Here is a 22,704-nt window from a genome sequence, read left to right on the forward strand (position 1 = left end):
AGCATGGGCGCTCTGACCCCTCTGTGACTACACCCCCCATACACAGCGATGTGCCATGTCCTGTGTGTCCTGACACCTTTCTATCATAGCCAGCAGTGGTCAGGGGTCAGCATGGGCCCTTTGGGACAAGTTGCCATGTTTCTTTCATATATCATGATAACAATGGAGAATCAGTGTGACTATACAATGTACATGTGACCAGTCCACTACACAATACAAGGGGGAATAAAAACAATACAAATATAATCATTTATGTCATTATTTATTTTGTAAAATAATTTAGAAGAAAAAAAATAAGAACAAAATGTGCAAAATCTAAGATTTACAGGAAAATTGCAGATAACAAAATGACAAGAACCGAAACTAAAAATAACATTCACATCCACACATCATAAATCGCTTTCCAGAAGCGGAAAATTCCCAGATTTTTATTTTATTTTATCCAATGCGTCCATTATTCTGATGCCAACATCTTTTTTGGAGTGCTAAAATTTTCATATCAAATATTAAAGGCAAAGAAGAGTCCAAAGGCGCCGACTATAAAGTGCATTTTCTTTCCTGAGAACTACCAATTCTTTTTTGGGAGATTATTTTGACGTCCGGGTGATGACTCCAATTGTATTTACAGGACAAATCAGCATTGGATACACATTAAAGCCAATCATACATTCATTCACAGATGCGAGTGGTCCCTGAGACTTTACTTAAAGGGGAGGTTCATCTCCTGATGAGTCATGTGAGTATAGCGGGCACCCATAAGAGCGATGGCAGGAGAATAACTAAAATCATTGAATTTATTTCATCAGCAAAGGGTTGGGGGTCCCTAGAGCAATACAGAGTGGTGCAAAGACCCTCAGGTATACAGTGTGCTATATAAATGGACTGTGCTTAAGCTGGAAACAGTCATATTCCAATATCAGAGGAGAAATTACATTATAATGAAGAAATATATCACTTAATTTTGTTTTTTTTAAAAAAATAAAATATGATTAGTAATGCAGGAATAGACACGACAGGACCACCGCTTATATAGAAGGTGGCCGCCATGTTTATCCAATATTGGACAATCCCTATAAAGCTCAAGGCAGAATTTATATTAAAGGGACTATCTAGGGGGAGAGCCACCTGATGGGTGCAACCGTAAGAAATGTAATAACCCAAACGTATCCACCGGCCGAGGGGATACAAAGACGTTCAATACTAATCAGCCTGCTTGTTGATGGTTTCCAGAAATTAGAGATTTTTTTTTATTTCAATGAGCAACATCCAAAGGGAGATGTGATGTCCATCACACAGTCACCACCAGGGCATCCTGGGACTCAATGCCCCTTTACATGGGTTACAAGAGGCACAATAGGGGGGGAGGGTTCATCCACAATGAATAAAAAAAAAAAAAAAAAAAGTATCTACTTGTGGCATAAAACTCTGGATTCTAATGGAAACCAACCATAAAAAAAAAAAAAAAAAAAAAAAAAAAAAAAAAAATAGAAACAATCCGTTTCCGGACAACATTCACACAGAAAAACGTAATAAAATCAGAATTTAAAGCCAACAAAAATCTTCGCTCTCAACATACACAAGCAAACTAACAATTATATAACATACATATATATATGCGTTTATATATTTATACAGTTTTTAAAAGTAATGGTCTACAACTTGCGGCTCTCATTGGGATGCTGGGAGTTGTAATTGTTTCGCAGCGTTTGAGCAGCCGCAGGTTCCAGAGCAGTGACTTAAAAGTAAGGCATCACAGGTGCTGAGAAATCTAGAACGTAAGGGACACAAGAGGCGGCAGAGTATGGAGGCTCCTGCAATCCCGAGTCCAACGTAATGATGGGTGGAGAAAGGGGAGGGGTAAAGTCCACTGATAAAATATACCCCACCCCTTCACAGTCACAGTCCACGGAGCAGCCCATTAAACGTCAGAGTGTCCATGAGTGGGGGACGTCTCAAGTTATCCCCTCCCTCAGTTGCCGTTACTGACTGTGGCTTCATTGCAGCTCTGCTCGTACGATGGGGGAGCATCTGGAGGGGAAAAAAGAAAAAAAATAATTTTCACATAAACATCAAATCTACAAGTGTTCAATAAAATCTTACATCCATCTTAAAAAAAATCCAAAATACAGGCAGTCCCCTACTTAAGGACACCCGACTTACAGACAACCCATAGTTACAGACAGACCCCTCTGACCTCTGGTGAAGTCTCTGGATGTTACTATAGTCCCAGACTGCAATGATCAGCTGTAAAGTGTCTGTAATGAAGCTTTATTGATAATTCTTGATCCCATTACAGCAAAGAAATGTTTAAACTCCAATTGTCACTGGGGCCAATTTTTTTTTTGTCTGGATCTACAATTATAAAATATACAGTTTCGACTTGCATACAAATTCAACTTAAGAACAAACCTCCGGACCCTATCTTGTACGTAACCCGGGGACTGCCTGTATAGGACAATATTTTTTTTTATAGAGTAGAAATTTCAGATACAAAATTACAAACCATTTTATTTGCAGGCAAAAGCCATACTATATACGGTAATGTTACTATGTTTTTAATAAATCTGATTAATAATGCCGGCCGAGATGTAAAATGGGAAATGTCTTCTTATTCTCCGGATAGGGGAGGGTGGTATTCTATAGAACCACAGTGAATACATACATATATATACACACACACAACCTTATATATACATACAACAATTATTTAGAAAAATCTGATTACTAACACACACTGAGATCAAACATGACTATTGCCCCCTGCTTCTCAGGACTGGTGTGGGTGCCATAAGTTGGACACCTACCAGTTACCCAACCATTCATCCTAGAGTCAACTATTATTTTTTTGGGGAAAAATCTGATTACTAATGCAGGAGATGAGAAATCGCAATTCTTTGCCTCATTATTCTCGGGATGGATGAGGAGGGGTATTGGTCAGACACCGTGGTAATAAGCCATCACTGTACAATGTGGGGATACCCCTTTTGATAATACATCTATATATGGGAACCATTTTCCATAGTTAAATGGGTTGTCAAACTAGGCTGATCCCCGGGTATAGAATTAACCTCTGTGTTGACAAGCGAATCCAGGTATTGGCTGCAGCAGTTACCTGTGCGTGTGAGATTGTTGTCACTGGGGCTCCATATACATCTATATAAGGCAGCCGTTTTTCATAGTTAAAGGGGTTGTCAAACTAGGCCGATCCCTGGGTATAGAATTAACTGGCGCTCAGTGTACAAGGACCAGGGGTCTGTTACAAGCCACCAGGCGACCTCCGGGGACCTTACACGGAGACTCCATTCTTCTTCTTCAGCCTTTGATCAGCAGCCACACATCATACAGGCCCCATGTACACAGAGATCTGATGTAACCAGATATTCACAGGACTCAGTGGGGCTCATTTACTAAGGGTCTATCAGATACATTTCCGTGGGGTTTCCCGATTATTTCCGATTTGCCCTGAATTGCCCCGGGTTTTGGGCGCACGCGATCGGATTGAGGAGCATCGGCGCCGGCTTTCATGCGACACAAATCAGGGGGCGTGGTTGTCGGACAACCTGACTGATTCGGACAAACCACAGAATTTAAAATTCAGATTGTGTCGCGAGATCAGCACTCACATGCACTGGGAAGATGGTGAACTCCGGCGGACCTCAGCGGGGAAGTGACACATTGAAGAAATCAGGCGCACGCTGTGAGTGAATCACGGAAGCCCCGAATCCTCATCGGACATTCCGGATCGGCGGACGCAACGGGACGGGTAAGTAAATGTGCCTCAGATTTCCCCCATTCATGGAATCATCTACAGAAAGAGCCAAATAAAGCCTCCGCATCACCGGGAGATACAACTGTGCCAGTCAGCATGTCCATAGGGTCCAGCAAGGTCCAAAAAGTTCGCATCAGACACTGCAAAAATTTTTTTTTTTTTTTTAAGATCCCGAAAAGAAAATCTACCATCAAAATCCATCAACCAGGGACATTACTCATAGATCCAGGCACCGTGACTGTGATATCTTCTTATATTTGTTATCCATGGTCCCCTTCCTTCGAAAAATCAATTAGTAAAATTATGCTAATAAGCCTGCCCCTACCTGGATTTACAGGCTGTTACACTGTGTCACCCTCGCCCCTACTTCCTCAGCACTTCTACAGTGAGCAGGACGTAATTGATTTTGATGGTAGATTTCATTTAATTCTTAAAGTATGTCATATTAGGGCTTGTTTTTTTTTGTAATACCTGCTGTATTTTGCATCGGCAATCTTTAATGAACCAATTGGCACACTGGGAAAAATTGTGTTTCCCTCTTCTGCCGACCACTAGGGGTCCCAGCTGTCAGGGCCCCCCAACAGAGACACATTTATCCCTTATACGGGGGCTTAAACGTTTGGGTTTGAGTAATTGCTGTTCCTGGACGTTGTTGGTGGGAATCAGCTATGAGGAGTGGGCTTTGCTCCCGATCCCTTGTATTGAACAGCACACACACACACACAGATACATAGTCGCTACTTACCGTAGGGATAACCCCATGTACTGTACTCCGGGGGTAAGATCAGCGTGCTGGCTGTAGGCACTGGAACGACAGCCCCCTCCGCATAGTACGGGACGGTGGCTCCTGTAGACAGGCAGAGGGTGGGGTGTGAGGGAGATCCCAGAGCGGCCGCCTCTGTGTCCTGGGAGTTGGGAAAGTTTAGTTCGGGTGCGTAGGAGAAGGGGGCGTTGGACTGCTGCTGCGAGTGGCACTTAGTAGGGATAGAGACATTGTCCATAGGCTGCAGGCTGCTACACTGCTCATCATCAGCAGGGGGCGCACTGGGAACCACAGGCATCGGTGCATGGGATATGGAGTGTCTGACACCCAGGCGAGCCGGGCTGACCGGGATGTTTCCGATGTAGATGGGTAACGTGACCGAAACCTCCGGGCTTTTAACAGTGACCTGATGGAAATGGACAAACATAGGAAATCAATTGATCATCTGTAGTTCTAGAGCAGACAACGCTGGTACTACTACCCTCATCAGAACATGACGGAACAATGTCCTAAATATCATAGACATAGGAACTAAGACTGGACTCACTCCACCGAACCCTCAAAACAATGGTGTGAGCAGAGTGAGGAGACTGGGGCGAGAACACTGTGTTCTGTCTAATAAGGAAGCGGATCATTATAGAGCAGCAAGGGCAGAGTGACATCACTGCGGATAATAACATGGTCGTATACAAGAACTCAGATATTGGGTTACATTAATATATTTAAAGGAGTCCACTGCACCCCAACAGATACAATTGCTTTATAGCAAAGTGTTCCAAATCAAATTTTTGTAAATTTGACAACAAGAACAAGTGCTGTATGCTCTACGCCGAGCCCTGGGCTGCAGTGTGGACATAACCTTTAAGGGGTCTTCTGACTAAAGGCACTTGCAGTGTATGAATTAGTGGGGTAAATCCCTTTAGAGCGATAACCCTTTGAGTTATGACGGCTGCAGTACTGTGTCTGCACACTAGGTGGCAGTATTAGTGTACACAGATGGAGGCAGAAGATTATTTCGGATGATTCATATTTCCCCTCTTCTTTTGCTCCTGTATAATGAATAAGGATGTGACTGGCAGATAAACTTCTGAGAGCGATTAGTAATTATCCCGAGTGACATCACAGCGAGTGAGTCACGCGCCAAACTCTCCGCATCTGCGCCCGCGGCCTCTCACCTGGATGTAGTAGTCTATGTGGATGAGGTTACAGCCTTGTAAGATGGACTGAGGGAGGGCAGGCACCAGGATCTGCTCGTCCCAAACCGCATGCTTCCAGGCCTTCACCGGAGCCCCCTCTACCTCCGCAATGGTCCGGAGGTCATAGACGCAACGCTTTGATCTGTAGGCGATTTTCTAAAAACACAAAGAATCCGATCCAAATACATTCTCCAAAACGGAGACTGCTATAATATAGGGCCAGTCTTATAGTAGTTATATTCCCGTACATAGGGGCCAGTCTTATAGTAGTTATATTCCTGTACATAGGGGCAGTATTATAGTAGTTATATTCCTGTACATAGGGGGAGGCAGTATTATAGTAGTTATATTCTTGTACATAGGGGGAGGCAGTATTATAGTAGTTATATTCCTGTACATTGGGGCAGTATTATAGTAGTTATATTCTTGTACATAGGGGGCAGTATTATAGTAGTTATATTCCTGTACATAGGGGGAGGCAGTATTATAGTAGTTATATTCCTGTACATAGGGGGAGGCAGTATTATAGTAGTTATATTCCTGTACATAGGGGGAGGCAGTATTATAGTAGTTATATTCCTGTACATAGGGGGAGGCAGTATTATAGTAGTTATATTCCTGTACATAGGGGGAGGCAGTATTATAGTAGTTATATTCCTGTACATAGGGGGAGGCAGTATTATAGTAGTTATATTCCTGTACATAGGGGGCAGTATTATAGTAGTTATATTCTTGTACATAGGGGCCAGTCTTATAGTAGTTATATTCCCGCACATAGGGGCCAGTCTTATAGTAGTTATATTCTTGTACATAGGGGGCAGTATTATAGTAGTTATATTCCCGTACATAGGGGCCAGTCTTATAGTAGTTATATTCCCGTACATAGGGGCCAGTCTTATAGTAGTTATATTCCCGTACATAGGGGCCAGTCTTATAGTAGTTATATTCCCGTACATAGGGGCCAGTCTTATAGTAGTTATATTCCCGTACATAGGGGCCAGTCTTATAGTAGTTATATTCCCGTACATAGGGGCCAGTCTTATAGTAGTTATATTCCCGTACATAGGGGCCAGTCTTATAGTAGTTATATTCCCGTACATAGGGGGCAGTATTATAGTAGTTATATTCTTGTACATAGGGGGCAGTATTATAGTAGTTATATTCTTGTACATAGGGGGCAGTATTATAGTAGTTATATTCTTGTACATAGGGGGCAGTATTATAGTAGTTATATTCTTGTACATAGGGGGCAGTATTATAGTAGTTATATTCTTGTACATAGGGGGCAGTATTATAGTAGTTATATTCTTGTACATAGGGGGCAGTATTATAGTAGTTATATTCCTGTACATAGGGGCAGTATTATAGTAGTTATATTCTTGTACATAGGGGGCAGTATTATAGTAGTTATATTCCCGTACATAGGGGGCAGTATTATAGTAGTTATATTCTTGTACATAGGGGGCAGTATTAGGCCCGTTCCCCACTTGCGAGTGTGATGCGATGAACTCGCATCACACTCGCAACGCAAGCTGCCGGGAACGCACGGCCTGAACGCTGCACCGCGGGAGTGAACTGACATGCTGAGTTCACTCCCGCGGTGCAGCGTTCAGGCCGTGCGTTCCCGGCAGCTTGCATTGCGAGTGTGATGCGAGTTCATCGCATCACACTCGCAAGTGGGGAACGGGCTTTATAGTAGTTATATTCCTGTACATAGGGGGCGGTATTATAGTAGTTATATTCTTGTACATAGGGGGAAGTATTATAGTAGTTATATTCTTGTACATAGGGGGCAGTATTATAGTAGTTATATTCTTGTACACAGGGGGCAGTATTATAGTAGTTATATTCTTGTACACAGGGGGCAGTATCACTCCAAGTTTCTTTCTCCTACCTGTATAAGACTTGCTACAATGGCTCCAGTATCTCGGCCGGATTTATTCTCCAGTTCTGTGTGGATTTTGATAGGTTGTCCCACCATGTAGCCCCGGAGGTCAGAGGTGACACTGAGCAGGATCTGCCCTGATTTCACCAGCAGGTAGTTGAACTTCTTGGTGGCGGTGGCGCAGCTTAATTGCTGAAGGTAAAAGAGAAGTAATAATTATCCCTGGTGAACTAACAAGTATCATCTCTAGAGTCCATGTGCTGCAGTGTACGGTCTCTCACCTCAATGTCAGGTATTTCATTCAGGTCCAGGGGTCTCAGGATGTAGAACAATTTGCTGGTTTTGTAACCTTTGGAGAGTCTCCGCGTTTCTATAGCGGCTTTCACATGATACGTCACCTTGCCAAAAGGACCCTCAAAGGACGTCGGGGCTGATGCTACAAAGTGGGAGAACAAAGTGTATCAGTTACAAGACATCGTCCTCCTGCATATAACCAGCACCAGATCATCTATATGCAGAGATTAGCAACAATGTAGCAAGCGATCAATTCCCCTGCAGCGCAACCACACTCGGGGACCCCCATGCCACGCCACCGCTAGACACACTCGGGGACCCCCATGCCACGCCACCGCTAGACACACTCGGGGACCCCCATGCCACGCCACCGCTAGACACACTCGGGGACCCCCATGCCACCCCACCGCTAGACACACTCGGGGACCCCCATGCCACCCCACCGCTAGACACACTCGGGGACCCCCATGCCACCCCACCGCTAGACACACTCGGGGACCCCCATGCCACCCCACCGCTAGACACACTCGGGGACCCCCATGCCACCCCACTGCTAGACACACTCGGGGACCCCATCGCCACCGCTAGACACACTCGGGGACCCCCATCCCCAACAGCTAGACACACTCGGGGACCCCCATCCCACAGCAAGACACACTCAGAGACCCCCATCCCACCACCAGACACACTCAGGGACCCCCATCCCCACCGCTAGACACATTGTTGCGCAGACCCATGAGCCGTGACAGACTCTGTGCCGCCTTCTCCAGGCATTTTAATTGTTCCCTCCACCTGATGTGTCACTCTGACTCCCGGCCGCGCGGCTTTTATGTCTCCTCTGTACCAGCCATTAATATTAACATCATAATTCCAACCTCCAGCAAAGCGCTGGGAACCCGATCCCCGGCGCCGTCATTACCTGGCAACAGAAACTGGAAAGGGAAGGTGTGATCCCCCGGCTGCAGCGTCCCTGAAAGACACAGACACTTCCCTGGTCATTTACAATGTCAGGACAATGAGGGGCGAGCAACGCCCGACACACGACACAATGGAGAACTTTAAATGTAATAGCGCCCTGAGGATATGGAATGGCACAATATCAATGCTGGCAATCAGTGAATGGAAACCAATCTTATCTGATGAATGAAAGTCATTCCTTAGCTCAGCCGGGCAGGAGCCGCATGGTTAAAATCCATCAACTGGTGTCTGTTCACACAGGATTTATGTTCAGCAGGACTGGACGCCCATGTAATGTATATGAAGGGCATCTGGGTGGCTGCAGGTAACTCCCCTCTACCCACTGAGAACACATGCACCCTCGGTACATATGGTAGCTTCCAAGCTAGAAGGTATGAAGCAAAACTCACATCAGTCCCACTCATAGTCTTCGCCTGCATGTGTATGGGGTAGCTACTTTTAGGGCCTCTACAACCCTCCTCTCCAATCATTGGAACTAAATCAATGACATTTCTCTGCATCACAGATGGAGACAAAACTTCATTGTCTTCTCACAAAGTCTCTGCCTGGGTCCAGAGTCCTGCGGCCCCTCGGAGCATCGATCCTGAGAGAGGTAAGTGGCCGCAGGAATGTCTCCATTATATACATCTAACAAAAGACACACAGAGACATGTGCACAATGTGTATCCATGGAGCCTTTCATGTCACCACTTCACTAGGCAGCAGATGGGGCGCCGGGCACTCAGGACTTCAAGGAATAAAAACCCACATAGAAAATGTCTAATGAGTTACCTACCTCCAAAAATAATCCCATTGTCACCATTGGCGCCACATGTGGACACATCCAGCTAAAGACACATGGAGGGGCCCCCTGACATATGCATCTCCCACAGGACCAGAAGGGAGCCCTTCACATTCAATTCCTTATTAGCCACTAATTACCAAATAATTTATTCTATGGGACTTCCAGAGAGATCCGTCTAAGCCCCCCACAGTCTCCGGATTAGTGGGAGTTACAGTAGTCAGATCCCAGTTATTATGCCCTATAATGTGGTAGTGGAAAATCCGTATTGACAACCTGAACTCCGGACTGATACATTGTAACAAACTCATAACAAAGTGACGGATTATCCAAAACCGGACACAATGTAGAAGACGCTTGTTATTATTATCACCGCTATCCAGGTTATCCTGGAACACAAGGGGATCAGGACATTTCCAAATACTAATAGAAAGACAAGACCATGAAAATGGGAGAGAACTGAAAGAAGGTCTAATAAAAAGTCGCATCATACAATATGATATGTAACAAGTCATCCTAGAGAAGCGGCAGGACCACCAGGGGGTCCCACACTGAGCTGCAGTATATGGTGTGTGCATATTATGGGGGGGACTTCTATGGCAGTACGACGTGTGACCTACCTTTATCCGCCAGATTGAACGTTCCATTGAAATATTGTTCTTCCACGTTCCACGATGTCTCATTCACCTTATTAGAGACCCCACATGAGCCAACACAGTTCACCTTGATGGCTGAAAAATGAGAAACACAGATTAAAATATACAATTACTGCAGTACATACACATATTTCTACATAGGGGGCAGTATTATAGTAGTTATATCCACTATATCCTATACTGTGCTTTATACTTAAGAGCCTGGCATACAAATGGTTACTCCCATTGGTTGTTACTTGATGGTTCTGCTTCGTAAACTGAAATGATTGCGGTATTTTGCTGAAAAGAGAATCATCACAGATCGTGTCACTGGTGCCATGTGAGGAGATTACTGCTGTACACCGAGACAGAACAAGCAAAACACCGGAAAATAGCAGAAAAGACAGAACCAACACAAGCCCAACATCACCGTACATTGCTAGTGTGTCCCCAATAACAGTGAGGGCCAAACATACCCCTACTTGTTGGTTTTAAAAGGGAATTCTCACCCTTACTATACTTATGTCTTACTGCTAAGGGGCTGACTAATGGGACACCCAGTGATCAAGAGGTGGGGTCCCTCAAGTAATGCCTTAAATGGGCCTAATGTAATTTGCTTACTATATAAAAGGGACTACTCAAACTGTTAAGTTGTTACAATCAGCCATTTTAGGGCAACCACAGAGCAGAACATATAACACTGGCATGTCCAGTATGTGCCCCTACAGTAGCAGATTGTATGATATGAAGAGTGCCTGGTAACCAAATAATCACAGTCCCTCCCCCCAAGGTAGCCAATAGTCAGTGTGCCCCACCACTACCATGGTTGCCAATAGTTGCAATGCCCTACCACGGTAGCCAACAATCACAGTGCCACCCCCAACCCACAGTAGCCAATAGTCACAGTGCCAGCACGGTCACAACACTCTCTCATCTTATGCTGCTCCCACAAAGTAGCCATCTTCTCTTCTCACCATCATGCTTTGGAGCAGTGCACATTGGCCACACAGAGGAGAAGAGAGGACGACTGCTGGAGTGTCTGGGTAGCGAGGAAAGGTGAGTAACGGATCACCCAAAGCTAAAACAGGAAGTGAGCCGGATAACATAAGGCCACGGAAGGATTTGGCCTGCGGGGCCTTGAGTTTGACACCCGTGTTATAAGCAATTAAGAGGTCAAAGCTCAATTTTAGTGTTTTGTCCCCTTCTATGGTTTCTCTATACATCCACACCAATCGCTACATGAGCATGAGAGCCCCTAACAGAGGGAACATCACTATGATAGGGAGATAACCTGAGAGCGAGCCACAAGGTGCAGGCTACACACTGGAGTCACAGGCGGTCACCACGGCCTGGCGTGTCCTCCACAAACATCCAGGAGACTAATGGAGACAAATTAGTGGCTGCCGGTGCCGCCGTGACATCTGCCAACGAGGCCAAGTTAGTTCACGCTCCAGGAAGAGGGTTTTCTGCTTTGTCCCAGCAATCGCTATTTACCAAGTAAAGCAGAAAAAAAAAAAAAATGACAATGTAAAACCCCGGACGCCTCCCAGATACAGAGGAAAGGCAGCGGCCGTCACCAAGGGGAAAGGAGGTAAAAGGGCGGCACGCCACACCAGGAAAAACAACAAAATCCATTGTAACCAACATGTAAGCCGAGAAGAGACAAGTCAGCATTGTCATAGCAAGAAACATAAAACCTGCCCCTATTCTAGGGTTACTCTCGCCTGGGGGTATGATACACCGTACAGTATCATAGCCCGGGGCAGACAGACCCCCTGCTCGCACCATAGTCATTGTCCATACAAGAGATCCTCCTGTCATGTATCAAAACCGAGAATTACAAGTCATTCTTCTAATTCCGCGGATTTCTCCTGTTTGTTACAGTGTATCAGTGTAGGTAGACACACATACGCCTGGCGGTCAGACGGTCTGTACATGATACTTTGATCTGTAAAGTGGCGAGAGATACGACGTCTGAAGGTTTTCAACCTGTAGATGCAATGAAGATGCCGTCAATTCACTGACAGCAAGCGAGACCAGACAAACACAATTTTGAAATCAGCTTTATATACATCACTATCCCATATGTAACACTATTACTGGTCATTATAGGACATTATAGGACATGTATTCTGCATTATTTAGCAGTTTTCCCCACTGTGGGCTCTGGTGTGTCGCAGATGGTCCTGGAGACCACCTTCTATTAGGTCTCCCATACACTGCAAACAGAACCTAGAGAATCTATATTTACTAATAAGCCTTTTATCTTGGATTCCGTACATTTCTTCCCTCATAATACTGCATAAATCAATACTAGTACAAGTAAATATAAGTGCCTGATATTGGGCTATGAGGTAAGTGGGCCGAGGCCAAACTTACCACACTGGTCCCGGCCGTGTGTGACTACACGCTCATTACCTGCAACGTGCTGGATCTCCCGGAAGTTTTTTTTTTTTAGGTTAAAAATGAAACCCTAGTAATATTCACAACAGTCACTCATGTAGAAATCGTGTAAGTCCCACTATCTTTTAGGTGAGAAGTTACACAAGACCGTCCCATCCCTGGCATGTACTGTAGGAGGGAGATTGGGAGTATTTGCTCCCTGGAGATAAGCGGCACTACAGACACCTTCTCCCCAGTTCCCTATGGCACCAGGGAGCCACCGGCCATAAGCGGCACTACAGACACCTTCTCCCCAGTTCCCCATGGCACAAGGGGGCCACTAGAGATAAGCGGCACTACAGACACCTTCTCCCCAGTTCCCCATGGCACAAGGGGGCCACCAGAGATAAGGAGTGCCGCTTATCTCCAGTGGCCACTCGAGTGGCCACTGGAGATAAGCGGTACTACACACAACTTCTCCCCAGTTCCTTATGACAACGAGTGGCCACTGGAGATAAGCGGCACTACAGACACCTTCTCCCCAGTTCCCTATGGCACCAGGGGGGCAGCCGGTGGTTTCAATACTGGGCACCTACTCAAATATCAGGCCACATCCAGATGACATGGGCAGTGCCCCATCCATTATGTTCCTTCCTGTGCCCACAGACAATGACTGGCAGCAATCACTGATGAGTCCTGTGTGCAGGTCCTATGGCCAGATCTCTGCACACTGTGCCCTGGTGGTAAGCAATGCCGCCGCCTCCTCCAGAATGTATAGCCCCCCTGATTTCTTCCCCGGTAACACTACATACAGAGGGATCGCCTGTTTCCACAGTCGCTTACTGTGAGTGTAAACAAAGGAGCAGACTGGGCCCAGTCCCAAAACCTGAGTCAGACAAGCCTCCCCCTCATCCTGCACTTCTCCCATTTCAAGGTCTCCCTATCACCTGCCCCCTCCCCTATACACAGGCCTAACCTTAACCCCATGTCTACTGGCTTCCAGTAAAAAAATAGAATCCCCAAAAAGGCCTGGTGCCACCATATTACAAGTTTGTATCTTTAACTTATCAAACTTTAGGACTGGGTGCCCCCGTGGGATCCCCCGATGGGGGTGAGGTATATATAGTGCAATGCAGCAGGTCTCATGCATTAGCTCCATTGCAAAGGGTTAAAGCTGCTACATCAAAACATGTAGAATTTTTCCAGCCATCAGTCAGCTCTGAACTCAGAGTTACTCTTAGATAACAGCTAAATAATGTGACATCTATACAACCCGGAAAATGGCATGTTACCTCTCGTGTCACCCCCTCATCGACTGTAAGCTCTCGTGTCACCCCCTCATCGACTGTAAGCTCTCGTGTCACCCCCTCATCGACTGTAAGCTGTCTGTCTAGGTAAAGCACTACAGAATATGAAGGCGCTATATAAAGATTTATTATTATTACAGTATATCATAATAACTTATCAACAGCACCACCCTAGTCTACAGGCTGTGTGTGGCATTGCAGGTCATTCCTATTGAAGTTCAGTGCAGCAGAGCAAACAATAAGCGCCATTTCCAGAAGAAAACATAATCCATAATCCTGTGTAACTCCCTAAAATGTTTGCAGCCCTTGGTAATGACTCGGCAGCGCCCTCCGTTGTTCTGCCATAACCCGCAGTGTTTCGGTGACTTGAGCCATGTGTCTAGTTCTGTTTACACGATTTGTATTTTTGATGTTTCAAACATTTCCTGTTTTTGTTACAATCCGCTTTGTTTCCAGGGAAATAGAATAATCCGAGCACATGGTAAGAACAATCTATTAGGAGAGAATTGACAAACTTTTGCAAAAATACATGCAAGCAAAATCCATTTTATCCAGGTGAATGAGGCCGATTGGTCGGCAAACACGTGGATTTCTCTAGGACTGGGGTCAGCGACAGAAACTGCAACATGTGAATTCACAGGTAACCAAAGGTACAAGACAATGGGGCTCATTTACTAAGGGTCCGAACGCCGCACTTTCGTAAGGTTTCCTAAATATTTCCGATTTGCGCCGAATTGCCTTGGGATTTTGGCGCAAGCGATCAGATTGCGACGCATCAGCGCCGGCTTTCACGTGAAAGAAATCGGGGGACGTGCCCGTCGGACAGCCCGACTCTTTAGGAAAAACATGGAATTTAAAAAAGAATTTGTGTCGCAAGATCAAGCACTCACATGCACCGGGACGAAGAAGGTGAACTCCAGCGGACCTCGGCGCAGCAGCGACACCTGCAGGATATCGGGCGCGCGATCTTAATGAATCCCGGAAGACCCGAATCAGCGCCGGACAACGCGCCGCGGGATCGCGACGGGACCAGGTAAGTAAATCTGCCCCAATGTGTCCAGGTGGGATTTTTTGCATCAGTCCCACGCGGCAAATCAACTTCGCGAGCAGACGCCGCATCTAAACACAATCCAAAACGGAACGTGTGAAAGCAGCCTAATAATCCTCAGTAAGACTTCATCTGCTGCAGGTTTCTGCTCGGCAGAGAGACAATCACTCTACAGGACTTGGTTTATTCTGTATTCTGCAGCAGCACGTTGCCATGGCTTAGCTGAAGGCGATTATACAACCACTAACTAGCTACATGTGTCCCTGGCCTTGGGGCATATTCACACAGAGTGGATACATATAGGAGAAGGAACATCTGGATCTCTCCTGGTTCTGACTTTGAAAATCTCATTAAAAATAAACTGGGATGTGTGAACATTTCTGTATGTCTGGATCTACTTTATTAAAATAAATTTAAATGATTCGTTAAAAGTGGTCCTGTGAGGGCATTTTGGAACACTAAACCACCCACAGGTCCTTCTAACCCAACTAAATAGACAAAAAATAACCTCTCTTTATACCTAGAAATTGGTTTAAGTAGACGAATTGGACCCATCTCTGGTTTTTCCTGTGGCCCAGCAGGAATTCAGTGAAGCTGAATGGAGTTTTACAGGCCGGTTTCAGTGCACAAGCGCCACACACAGACACGCTACATGTACAGTGCAGCGCAAGGACCGGTGGGGGGTTTATTGTCCCAAACTGCCCTGAGGGGTGTCGGTATATACTCGAGTATAGGCCAAGTTTTTCAGCACAATTTTTGTGCTGAAAAAGCCCCTCTTTGCTTATACTCCAGTATATAAAGTTAGTACTCACCCTCCGGCACTGGTGCCCTCTTCTCCCGCAAACACCTCTTCAGGTTCCCTGTGGCCGGCAGCAACTATGACACAGCGGTGTCGCCATCTGCTGATGTCATGGTTTGTTCGGCAGCAGATCGGATAGTCGTGCATCTGCCGGCCCGGCCAGGAACACGAAGTGGTGCTGCAGGGAGAAGAGGACATCAGGGGTCAGCACAGGAGGGCGAGTAATAACGTTACATTAAGGGGGCGCTCTGCTATGGGCATTATATTTATTGGAGGACATTGCTGTGATCATTTCATTTGTGAGGGGAGTAGCGGCTGCATTTCCCACCCTGGGCTTATACTCAAGTCAGTACGTTTTCCTAGTTTTTTTGTTGTCAAATTAAGTACCATGGCTTATGCTCAGTATTGTCTGTAACAGAACCATAGATAGATAATCCGGAGGACCCAAAACACAGGAAGGAAGTATCACCAAAATATATCCACATTATCCAACAGAACAGAGTTGCCCTATGTGGGCAGACCCTTAGGCAGCATTCACACGTAGAGTTTGATTACGTAAACGCATTGTAAACACAACTCACTGCGTTAAGACAATGTAAATGCTATGTTAACACATTGTAAACATTAATTAATTGCGTTCAAACCCTTATTCCGGGAAAAAACGAGGCGAGTCTGTTATGGATTGTACAGAATTTGCTGATTGTTGAGAATCCCCTCCAGAACCAATAACAATGGGCGAATGTGTAACAGCCCGAATCCCAGGCGCTCTCAGAACATAAAGTATCAGGAATCCAAAAATGTGTCACCACTTTGGGCCAATTTTTGTTTTGGCCACTCACCTGATATAATTCTGCAGAGTCATCTGTAACCCAAGTGGCCGTGTAATGGTGTCACATGTGTCACATGCCTGGGACTAGGACGGGTGTGTGAAGACTCTTCTGCACTGACATAACTGAGTAAAGTCCACACTGGGAGCGGTGGTTTTGGCTGAGGTTATGTTTCCTCTGACATCATCCCACATGTTAGGTAAAAGTTTATACAAGTAATTCAAGCGTTCACTTATAAGAACAAAGAAAGCTTTATGTGCGGAGACGCTACTAGGACCACAGTGACTCGTTACAATAACCCCCAGGAGGAGCAATACTGCTGGGGTACCTCTGGTCACTGATAGGGTGGGGTCTTCCAAGCCGTAAGGCCTCACCATCGTTTCTGGACAGGAAGAACCAAAGGAGCAAAGGAAAATTATATGAATTTGAAAGAATCCCATTTTATATGAAAATTCTAGGTGTGTGTCTGACCTCCAATCTTCCGCCTCGCCCCAAGAACATGCAAGTGCAGAACAGCAGCAGCGGGAAACCTAGAAATGCAGATTTTCCGGGACCAATATCTAGGTGCACCCTAAGAATATGCCGAGTAGATACAGTATGGATGAATGGCGACACAGACAACACATGGGGAGTTCTGCTTTATGTCATCCATATATCATTGCCCGAAGCTCCGGAGAAAGGGAAAGTCCTGCTGTACTGATAACACTCATGTGCCCCAAACCTCATTCCACCCCTTCCATATCAATGGTTCATACACATTATGTCTTACTGGTATTTGGATACTGTAGCGCAGCCAAGTAACACCTGAAAACCTCTTTAAAAGGACCCCTGGACTAGACCCACTGCTTTGCTATACAGTGCACCTGTGTGACCAGGGTCAGATATCTATCCACTGGAAGTAAACATAGAAGCTTCCTACAGAGTGACAGCAAGCAGAGATCTAGAAAACAAGTATTAATAAAGAAATTATATTGGAAACATGTATAACTTTCATTATTTGCTGAAATGGGAATGTGCCTTTAACGACAGAAAAACTTTTAATGTTGGGGTCAGGTTGGAGGGTCCCGCTGTGTGGGGTGTTGTGTTAACACCAGATACTGTACCGCTGCCAAGTCACAGCTGGGAATTACAGATCCACAACACCTACAGAAAGCGGCACAAAACATCCCGCGTAACTCCCCGCTGCCCACACGGGCATCAAAAATTCATTATTGCAAAAGGAATCCCAATGTATGGAGAACAAAGGAGACCACCTGGATGAAACCATGGCCGCCTCGCTACTTCCTGAACCCACAAGACACCGCTTACTCCACGCAGATCACCAATCCGGGAATATTCTGCTGCCACCGAGAAAACGTGAGATTGATCATTGTCAGACAAGGTAAATTATAGATGTGGTCACACAACACCACAAAAACAAAAGGGATTCCAGGAACACCAGTCACTTACACTGGAAGAACACGAATAAGGAACCGACAGGAGGAAGTGGCTTCTTATCATGTGGACTCGCTACTACATCTCTAATACTTGTCTCCTGATACATTGTATCATCCAGACCCCCAGGCTATATCACACCTTCTTCCTGTTACCTCTCAGGCGCTTTTGTATCTTTAGGTCTCTTGTACTGAACTCTACAGAGAATCTGCGTGTAGTACAGGGACCCCCGCCAATCATGAAAATGGGGGTCTCAAAAAATAGGAATGGCAGAAACGTGTCCCCATCCTCTCTATGTACCGCCATATGGTGTATTATGGCCCTGGCCAGGGTGTGATCCTATATGAGGATAGGGCAGGACATATACACCTCTATAGGGGCTGAATCACTCAGGGGTCATACAGAGTGGTAACAGGCTACAGGGTCATGCTGACATGTAACCCTCCAGCCAGGTTGTGACCCCGGAGAATACTTACAGGTTTCTAGTACAATCTGTCCCTCCTATACACACAGGAGGTCTTTGGTCTGCCCGGCCTAGGCCGCAGCTGCTGCTCTGGACATACCTCACCCCCCTCTAAATTCCACAACATGACCACAACAGGTTGAGGAGGAGGCCAAAAACCATCTCCAGGGTGATCTACAAGACTCTGCATTCCAAGCCCCAAGTGTGACCCACCCTCACATCATAAACCTGTGAGCTCACTGGCTGATAACAGAGAACACCACATCAGTCACCCCTAGGGAGGTCAGGTGAGGCCTGGTTTAACCATTTCATGCCTGGTGCAAATACAACAGTCCTCAAATTAAAGGGGAAATTCCAGACCCAGAGAAACCGGAGGGGTGGGTATTTTTGCACAGGTCTTTACTCACCTGTTTGGGCAGGGAAGCAGCTGGACAGAACAGGTTGGGGTCTGATGTGGGGGGCGGCAGCCAGGGGAGGTACATTGAGGAATGCGTGAGGGGGGGGGGGGGGGGGGCAGGGATCCACCAGAGACTGTAATCTGGATTATCAGGGGGGAGGCGGTGAGGACTAGGCACATCAGAAATCATGGCGGGTAATAAAGGGGTCCATAGGGGGGCTATGTATCACTAACCTCATGTGAGACTACATGGTCCTGCTGATAGTGGCAGAGTCTGTAGGGTACTGGTCACTGCCGAACTACTACTCCTGACATTGGAGGACGCTGGGAGTTGCAGTTCTACAGCAGGTAAAAGTACAACAACAGACGCCTGTCTACATGCTGAGAATGAAGATCCCCCAGGCAGGGGCCCCGGGACAACAGGAAGGGGTCCCGGACACCAGGGGGACTCTGGAGTGAGTAATCATCACATAATGTACCTCCTCCAGTAAGGGTGGCACCTATGGATGCTTAGTGCAATCCATTCTATCGGGTTATCCAAGGTCAGCCCCCTGGATACAAGGAATTATAACAGCACCTGGGTAAAGGTTTGAGTGTGGGTGCCACCCATGGGTGCTATAGTAGTTACTCCTGGTAATGAGCTGGGCACAAGGGAGCACTGGTTATAAGCCAGGATTACACCAGGTACCTCCAGAAGGTAAGAAAGGCAAGTGGCTGCGTCTAGGGGGGCTACAGGTGCCACCCATGGGTGCTAGGTGTACCCGGGCACACAGGAGTAGTTGGCATAAGGAAGAATCACACCAGTAGCCTCCAGCAGCACAAGCAGGGCGAAGGTGGCACCCAAACCGCTAATACATAGTACGAGTCTGTGTTTAGGTGGCGCCGGGGTGGCACCCATGGGTGCTGCTGTGTACTCACTCTTATAGGGCAGGGCCGCGGTGGTCCTGATGGTGACGGTCCCGCACAGTGACTCCCCCGGGCTGTAGATGACCCGGCTGTCCCTCAGGCTGATCTCAAACTGCTGCACCTTCCCCATGGCCGCACACGGACTGCAGCTCCACAGCCTCAGCCTCAACCACACTGCCTGCGTGACGTCACCCGCAGGCCCGCCCACACCACGCCCCCTGCTGCTGTACAGATCAACTGTCAAAGGCATACACCGCCCACGCCACGCCCCCTGCTACTATCCAGCCGCACTGCCTGCGTGACGTCACCCTTCTGTCCCGCCCACTTCACACCCCCTGCTACTGCTCAGACACACTGCCTGCGTGACGTCCCCCGCCTGACCCCGCCCCCTGCTGCCCAGCTCAGCTGTCACCCCTTGATGGAGCTGTCAGGGCAGGGAGCTCCCCCACAGATGTGAACGATCCCATGCGTTATCACTTCCTCCCCAGCACTCACCTACATTACTATTATTACTCAGAATCTGTACTCACAGAGTGAGTACACTAGAATCAAGTATCAAATATCTTACTGTAATGTCTCCAGTCACTGCTAGAGCTGCTGGTTCTGCTGTAGTGTCTCGAGTCACTGCTAGAGCTGCTGGGTCTGCTGTTATGTCTCCAGTCACTGCACAAGCTGCTGGGTCTACTGTAATGTCTCCAGTCACTGCTAGAGCTGCTGTGTCTTCTGTAATGTCTCCAGTCACTGCTAAAGCAGCTGGGTCTGCTGTAATGTCTACAGTCACTGCTAAAGCAGCTAGGTCTGCTGTAACATCTACAGTCACTGCTAAAGCTGGTGGGTCTACTGTAATGTCTCCAGTCACTGCTAGAGCTGCTGGGTCTGCTGTAATGTCTCCAATCACTGCTAAAGCAGCTGGGTCTGCTGTAATGTCTCCAGTCACTGCTAGGGCTGCTGTAATGACTCTAGTCACTGCTAAAGCTGCTAGGTCTGCTGTAATGACTCTAGTCACTGCTAAAGCTGCTAGGTCTGCTGTAATGACTCTAGTCACTTCTAAAGCTGCTAGGTCTGCTGTAATGACTCTAGTCACTGCTAAAGCTGCTAGGTCTGCTGTAATGACTCTAGTCACTTCTAAAGCTGCTTTTCAATGCCATTCCCCAGTTGATGAGCATGGGGTATACGGTATTATAAGAGCAGTATATTTTTAGCTCTCTATCATCCCATATTGAAATGGTAAACTTTTATCACATGACTGTGAGGAATGAGAGGCCAAGGTGTGGCCGAGGTAATAGTACACGGAGTCACTGGCAGGAAATAATCGCACCTATTACCGTGCATTAGTCATGTTATAAGATGGAAGGAAATATTAACTTGTAAAAAGAAAATAGCTTTGGATTTGGATGAAAGTACAACTCAGGTACAATGGGGTACAGGACCCACCCACTGCCGCTGGCCCCCTCTTTGTATGGGGAGCCTCTATATCCTAAGTGTCACACATGGTAACATTATGTGGGCACTATAGTTCTATACTGCACTGTATGGTAACATTATGTGGGCACTATAGTTCTATACTGCACTGTATGGTAACATTATGTGGGCACTATAGTTCTATACTGCACTGTATGGTAACATTATGTGGGCACTATAGTTCTATACTGCACTGTATGGTAACATTATGTGGGCACTATGGTTCTATACTGCACTGTATGGTAACATTATGTGGGCACTATGGTTCTATACTGCACTGTATGGTAACATTATGTGGGCACTATGGTTCTATACATCACTGTATGGTAACATTATGTGGGCACTATAGTTCTATACTGCACTGTATGGTAACATTATGTGGGCACTATGGTTCTATACTGCACTGTATGGTAACATTATGTGGGCACTATAGTTCTATACTGCACTGTATGGTAACATTATGTGGGCACTATAGTTCTATACTGCACTGTATGGTAACATTATGTGGGCACTATAGTTCTATACATCACTGTATGGTAACATTATGTGGGCACTGTAGTTCTATACCGCACTGTATGGTAACATTATGTGGGCACTATAGTTCTATACTGCACTGTATGGTAACATTATGTGGGCACTATGGTTCTATACTGCACTGTATTGTAACATTATGTGGGCACTATGGTTCTATACATCACTGTATGGTAACATTATGTGGGCACTATAGTTCTATACTGCACTGTATGGTAACATTATGTGGGCACTATGGTTCTATACTGCACTGTATGGTAACATTATGTGGGCACTATAGTTCTATACTGCACTGTATGGTAACATTATGTGGGCACTATAGTTCTATACTGCACTGTATGGTAACATTATGTGGGCACTATAGTTCTATACATCACTGTATGGTAACATTATGTGGGCACTGTAGTTCTATACATCACTGTATGGTAACATTATGTGGGCACTGTAGTTCTATACCGCACTGTATGGTAACATTATGTGGGCACTATAGTTCTATACTGCACTGTATGGTAACATTATGTGGGCACTATGGTTCTAAACTGCACTGTATTGTAACATTATTTGGGCACTATGGTTCTATACTGCACTGTATTGTAACATTATGTGGGCACTATAGTTCTATACTGCACTGCATGGTAACATTATGTGGGCACTATAGTTCTATACTTCACTATATGGTAACATTATGTGGGCACTATAGTTCTATACTGCACTGTATGGTAACATTATGTGGGCACTATAGTTCTATACTGCACTGTATTGTAACATTATGTGGGCACTATAGTTCTATACTGCACTGTATGGTAACATTATGTGGGCACTATAGTTCTATACATCACTGTATGGTA

At 46.0% G+C, this 22,704-nt stretch overlaps 1 protein-coding gene across 3 annotated transcripts in view; it reads right to left on the reverse strand.

Annotated features, from left to right (window-relative positions):
* Window positions 1–976: 976 nt before the first annotated feature.
* The window catches only part of ARRDC1 (arrestin domain containing 1), a 32,876-nt gene continuing 11,148 nt past the window's right edge, over window positions 977–22,704 (reverse strand). Inside the window, exons 1-8 of one of the 3 annotated variants that reach the window (XM_072124886.1) lie at window positions 19,877–20,094; window positions 10,287–10,397; window positions 8,827–8,877; window positions 7,895–8,049; window positions 7,623–7,805; window positions 5,708–5,884; window positions 4,515–4,938; window positions 977–2,028 (exon numbers count right to left, since the gene is read on the reverse strand). In XM_072124886.1, the coding sequence (XP_071980987.1) occupies window positions 1,970–2,028; window positions 4,515–4,938; window positions 5,708–5,884; window positions 7,623–7,805; window positions 7,895–8,049; window positions 8,827–8,877; window positions 10,287–10,397; window positions 19,877–19,994 (1,278 nt within the window). In that variant the 5' untranslated portion in view covers window positions 19,995–20,094 and the 3' untranslated portion in view covers window positions 977–1,969. Of the gene's footprint in view, window positions 2,029–4,514; window positions 4,939–5,707; window positions 5,885–7,622; window positions 7,806–7,894; window positions 8,050–8,826; window positions 8,878–10,286; window positions 10,398–19,876; window positions 20,096–22,704 lie in introns of those variants that run through there. The other 2 variants (XM_072124888.1, XM_072124887.1) reach the window with 2 other exon arrangements.

Source organism: Engystomops pustulosus, chromosome 9 (genome assembly GCF_040894005.1).
Source record: "Engystomops pustulosus chromosome 9, aEngPut4.maternal, whole genome shotgun sequence".
Lineage (NCBI taxonomy): Eukaryota > Metazoa > Chordata > Amphibia > Anura > Leptodactylidae > Engystomops > Engystomops pustulosus.